A 6,000-nucleotide genomic window follows, 5' to 3' on the forward strand; every position below is an offset into this window, starting at 1 on the left:
CAATTTTTTTTTTTAAGTACCTCTGCCCATTGATAAAATAATTTTCCTGCAGTGCGTTGCAATATATGAACGCGTCTAAGCGCGGTGGAGGCGTTTCGATTATTTATCGGCACAGACGGTCGGAACATGGGAAAATTGTGCTTCATCCACGCAGGCCAGTGGCCTTTGTTGCATTGATGTACCAAGTGTGCACATTCCAGTATCAAGCAAGCGCGAGATACTACCGGAGCATACGGCTGTAATCACACAGTACATATTCCCGTACTCTATATCATGTTACATAGAAAAACAAAATAATTCTCAAAATCAGAATAGAATAATTATTACAAGATCCAAGAGCGATGCCATTAGATGAGGATCGGGAACTGAGCCCGGCTGGCATGTTTCTAATAGAAAGGAAAATCGTAACATTCCGTTGAATACCGCAGCACGAGGTACCAATCTTCTTTCCTTCAAGACAACAAACTCGGATTCCCTGCAAGCCTCGCCGAGCTCCATTGAATTTCTCCGACTGAAATCTAATCAAAGACACATATAGAAAATCTCTATAGCTAATTAACATTATTTAATTCGAGATTTTGCGACGCTGTAAAATTTACACACAGCAATAATACATAAAATAGTAATAAAAAAGTAATAATAAAACTAGAAAGTATAAATCTATTCTCTTACAACTGCCAGGCGTCTCTTCCATGCTTTCTTTTTTCTTGCTTTTTCCGAAACCGATTTTATTCAGCTGATCCTCCATCCGACGTTTTGCCTTTAAAAAAGTTAGGCTGACTCTGGAAAGAATTGCACGTATATAATCTAATATTTTTCTTCCTCGAAATAATATAATATTTTTTTTATATAGGCGCACAAGAGCGGATAAATAAGCGTCTTTAAATAGACCATCCTACCCGCGACCGGTGCGTGACGCGCTGCGATAAGGACCGTAATGGAAACTGGGTTGCCTAACAAAGCTGCCGTCTGTGGGTGATTCGCTACTTTCATGGCTATCGGTAGAATCAGTCCGACTATACTCCTTCCGAAACCAATTGACTAAAACCGATCACAGAACGATTCAGTATAACGGCTCACAGTACACCGTAAATGATACGTGCAATTTCTGCCGCTACTGCTCACCGATACCGCCGATCTGAAATCTAGTCGACTTCCGCATTTTTCCAGGCCCGAGATAAGGTTCGCCGATACCTAAATTACGTTCGCTCTGTCGAGGCGTCAGCACGTGATGCTTCTTACGCAGATTACCTAACGGGCTTTGACTGACTTTCACGCTTTCTTCGCTCAGTTCTGTTTCAAGGAGGCTCTGCAAATTCGACCCCGCCTACCACCAATCAAACCTCTTTTTAATAATGGATAATGCTGTAATTATTGTACAATTATAATTATTAGTGTATTTACAGCACAGGTGGACGATGTGCTCCTCTTTTTGAAGAGAAACTTTCGCGTGCCTCTGTCATCAACGGTGTAACACGTATCTCCCCCGATATCCGCATGTTCCTCTAAATCTGATTGATGAATGTGTCTGCGAAATATAATAAAAATATGTAAAAAAAAACCGTGAGTTTTTTTACTGATAGCTTATTGCTTTTCAGTAAGTTATAAACAAAATTATGTTCTATTTATTCAAATATTGTATTATTAATCTTAAAACACTAATATGATTTTGCAATCATTATTGCTTGCATAAAGTTACATGCTACTTCATCTTTTAAAAAAGATTATTTGAAAATATTATAGTTTTAAAAACAACAAATAAAAATTAAACACATAAAATGACGGTAATTTTAAACTTTTCCGAGATTATTTTTTATTCTTGTACTTAATATTAAGATGTTTAAAGCATCTATATTCACCTTATGACACGTGTCGTTTGCACGTTGCTGTTACACCGTTTATTCGGCCGATCCGCGGAATCCAGAATACCGCTGAGAGCAACGCGCCGGAAAACGCTACCGTGCGCCTCCTTGACATATGTCATCAACTGTCGCACATCGCAATAGAGGCTGATGTTCTCTTGCGCCTTCATCTGCTTCGCGGAGTCGACAAGACGCGTGACCAAGACCTTGAAGACGTAGGCTATGATCTGTCCTTCGATACCACGAGCTCCGTAACCGCCGACGTTGTACGACGTCGCGACGCCGCCGGCCATCGCAACGACGTTTCCGCCCGAGATGCCCGAGGTACCAACTCCGGTTCCACTGGCACTGGAACCGATCATGCCGGCGCCGAAATTCGTCGCATATCCACTTTGACAGGTTGCATCGGGCGACTTGCTCGATATTCGTTTTTGGTCTGAAACAAAGATGAGGAATTAACACGAGAGAAAATAAGCTTGCATTAAGAGAAAAATTACTTTTTTTTTTTTTGTAAAGAATGCAAGAGTTCCTAATACATCCTCTAAATTAATATACATATTTAATTCACATTTAATATTTACTCACTGAGCGGCGATAACAGCGAACTCGGATCAACGCAGTATCCAACATACGCATGAAAGAAATCCATAATTTCCGTCAGCGGTTGTTCGCGTATCATCGTTCTTAAAAATCGCGAGAATTGGCGGGAACTCGCGCGATGCAGTTTAGTCAGGATGGTCTGGCCCTGAGAGCGACAGATATCGGCCTGAGGCCCACGCACTCCGTCCAAGCAACCGTGCGGACAGCCTAAGTGCTTCAACACTCTAATTACGCAATTCATAAGGAGATTGTGTGCTGTCGGCTTGCCTTTTTCATCGTGCTTACATTCCTGTTGATTTAACCCCATTGGCGAATCCTGTTTCTTCCCAGTTTCCGATTTGTTGTCAATTCCTGTACCAGATCCTATAAAAATGAATTAGCATGGATCTTTCATTTTATCCTTGTTATACAATAATAATTAAACAATTTAATTTTCTACGTTCTAATAAAAGAATGCAAAACAACCAATTATTTAAAGATGCAAAGTAGAGAGCAGACATTGCCATATAAAATTCTACGTTTTAAATAATATAATTATTTAAATAGTCTGATTTTATTGCCTGCGTTACTGCCGGTGGCTTCTTCCCGAAGACAATGCTTCATCACTCCCATGTCCATTAAAAGTTCAATTAAATTCAGCATAATTTCGCAGACTCGTAGTGTACAAGAAACATTATCTCGCAACGCAACGGAATGTATCGCCTAAACAATAAAATGTGTGACCGAGACGACACAAAATTAAGAAAATTTATTATAATATATATATATGTATATATATACACCTTCAAGACGACTTGAAAATCAATATCGCCTTCTTTGGTAATGTAACATGCTGAGCCTGGTGCTTCTGGCATTTCGTCGCTCATATAAGTGATGTTAGAATCCGTCTGAGATCTCGTGAGACTGGGTTTCCTCTCGGAGCATAAACGTCCTCCTTGAACACTGATGAGATCCAACTGACTATCAATGGATCCCTGCGGAAACAATAATCAGAAATTCAATAAATCAGATATTAATCACTAATATTAATTATTCACCTCAAAAGATTAGAGTTGTTATATATATAATCTCTCAAGAAATTTATTTTAGTAATAATATTATGCTATTTTTCTTAAATTGTAGAATAAAAGAAACTATTAAAAAATACTAGAATAAAAAAAAAAAAAATAATTAAATATATCTTTATGATTCCATTATGTATTTACAATTTTTTTGCTCTGCAGAAAATCATAGGTTCTTTACCTGCCGCTTCATGTAATCTGGAGATGGGGTAGGTGTGTGTTCCGTGACGGTAATGATAGGGTTCGGCGCGGTGTAAGATTGGCTATAGAAACGACTCTGTTTTCTCTCGATGCGAGTATCACCGACGTATCTAGAAAACAGCGTAGATCAGAAGTCCAATTCGACGGAGTACCTTCGAATATCCTCATGCCATTTGCCAATGTGAACCCTATATAGTCAAGCACTACGCTCTCGTCTCTATGGTCTCGATCTACGATCGTGCGCCTGTCATTCCGTCGACACATGCACGATGATTTTTAATTATTTTTCGTATCAACGTTGCCCAATATGTCAACGATTACACGAATTTCACGGATTGAAAAACAATGTATAGATTTTTAGATAAAAGCTCATGTTTGTTGTAAAAAGATAAACTAAACATTAAAAGACAGTTTTTATATGTATTGAGATTGATGAAATTTCTATGAAATATGGATTGCAATTATTAGCCATACTTGCTTTTAATTTTTAAGAAATATGTTTGTGTAAAAATTAAAAAATATTGTAAATGTTAAAAACATGGAATTAAAAATCTGGATATGAAAAGTATATCAATCTTTGTTAACGATAATTTTTAATTAATAAGCCAAAAAAGGGCAACGTTATTTAACTTTTTATTTATCTCGGTGTACAACATGCATAAATATATGAAACACGGCGATATTTCTACAATGTACGTTTTTTTTATTGATATATTTAATGGAACTATATATATACTGGAATATAAAAAGCAATAAATTATTGAAGCAATACAAAGGGGAACATATTTAAGTTTGATTGTGGATTTTAATTAGTGCATGATATAATTGAATATAGTGTACCATATATATGTATACATGAGTGTCATAAAATAATAAAACAAAAATAAAAGCATTATAAACAAACAAATTATCAATCGTAAGTTTGTTACTTAAATGATTTCTTTTAGCGATTATTTGTTATTTCAAATCTGCTTTTATTCATTAATGTTTAAGGTAGAGGATACATCAATGCAAATATTAGAAAAAATCATTTTACACATATATATATATATATATAAATTGTCAAGAAAATGTACTGCTCTCGCAAGATGATTTTATGTACAATGGAATTAACAGAATATAAATTTTCACAATTAAATGGCATATTAATACGTTATAGAAGCAAAAATGATCGTTAAAAAATTATTGTGAAACAGATTTGTCATTGAAACATGGAATGGGTTGATGATGTGCCTTATATGTCGTCGTGGATTTTTGCCGACGTGCCGATGCGACTGAATTTCGGTGTGTATTTAAGGGGTAAATGTGCGCCCTACCGAAAGCAGGAAGCTCGTAAAAGAAGCGTGTGAACCGAGCTGCAGTACGGAACTTCCTCCGAGTGACGTTGATGACTTACCCTCCCGCGGTCAGCTCGTTAATCAAGCAGCTGAGCACGAGTTCGGGGTGAAAGGGCGAACGAGAGAGAGAAAAGAGACACACACAGAGAAAGACCATTACGCATAAGTATTACGATAGGCTTATCGATATTTAAGCGCTGAATTAATTGTCGAAAAAAATTTGAGCTACATTCTCGGATCACATATTGGGTCAATTGCTAGCTATCTAGCTTTCAATTACTGTAAATTGCTTTAATTAAGAGACTCAGCATTGCTATTACACACTTTAACAAATAAATATTAATTTTTAAAAATTTATGCTGTAAATTAAGGAAAATTATAAATCGTTAGAATCATATATTATTAACCCAATTTATGGCCGAAAACATTGTTCAAAGTTATCAATGTTGGATACAATAATTATAAGTTACAGAAAATAATTATAAATTATAAAAAATAATTCTAAGTTACAAAAAAATATTTTTTTATGAAATTTGGAATTTAATTTAATGTTCTCTATGTAATTTTTCTTGTAATAAAAATTAATGCGAGCAGAAATTTAGAACATATTGGAAATCGAATCCAAATCATTCTAATTAAAATTATAAAACATCAAGAAAAATATTAAGAATATTGTATAAAATTATTTATATGTTATCCAATATTGATTATCGTCAATACCCGTAAGAAATTCTTGTTCTAAAGAAATGTCCGTCTCTTGTTGCAAACAGCCTAAGCACAACTACGTCCTTTCTGGCTATAAATGTCGATATAAATATTTAAGTACGATATAGATATAATTGTTCTAAACGTCTCTTGTTGCAAACAGCCTAAGCACAACTACGTCCTTTCTGGCTATAAATGTCGATATAAATATTTAAGTACGATATTACGATATAG

At 35.6% G+C, this 6,000-nt stretch overlaps 1 protein-coding gene across 1 annotated transcript in view; it reads right to left on the bottom strand.

Moving 5' to 3' along the window:
- Positions 1–6,000, bottom strand: part of LOC115234616 (protein unc-80 homolog) — a 37,073-nt gene that overhangs the window by 12,619 nt on the left and 18,454 nt on the right. The window contains exons 16-27 of the mRNA XM_029805812.1: positions 5,121–5,150; positions 3,705–3,834; positions 3,245–3,436; positions 3,023–3,164; positions 2,448–2,825; positions 1,860–2,298; positions 1,405–1,528; positions 1,126–1,327; positions 900–1,041; positions 673–782; positions 328–518; positions 21–236 (exon numbers count right to left, since the gene is read on the bottom strand). Coding sequence (XP_029661672.1) covers positions 21–236; positions 328–518; positions 673–782; positions 900–1,041; positions 1,126–1,327; positions 1,405–1,528; positions 1,860–2,298; positions 2,448–2,825; positions 3,023–3,164; positions 3,245–3,436; positions 3,705–3,834; positions 5,121–5,150 — 2,296 coding nt within the window. The remainder of the gene's footprint in view (positions 1–20; positions 237–327; positions 519–672; positions 783–899; positions 1,042–1,125; positions 1,328–1,404; positions 1,529–1,859; positions 2,299–2,447; positions 2,826–3,022; positions 3,165–3,244; positions 3,437–3,704; positions 3,835–5,120; positions 5,151–6,000) is intronic.

This window comes from Formica exsecta, unplaced genomic scaffold (genome assembly GCF_003651465.1).
Source record: "Formica exsecta isolate Colony F162 unplaced genomic scaffold, ASM365146v1 scaffold201, whole genome shotgun sequence".
Lineage (NCBI taxonomy): Eukaryota > Metazoa > Arthropoda > Insecta > Hymenoptera > Formicidae > Formica > Formica exsecta.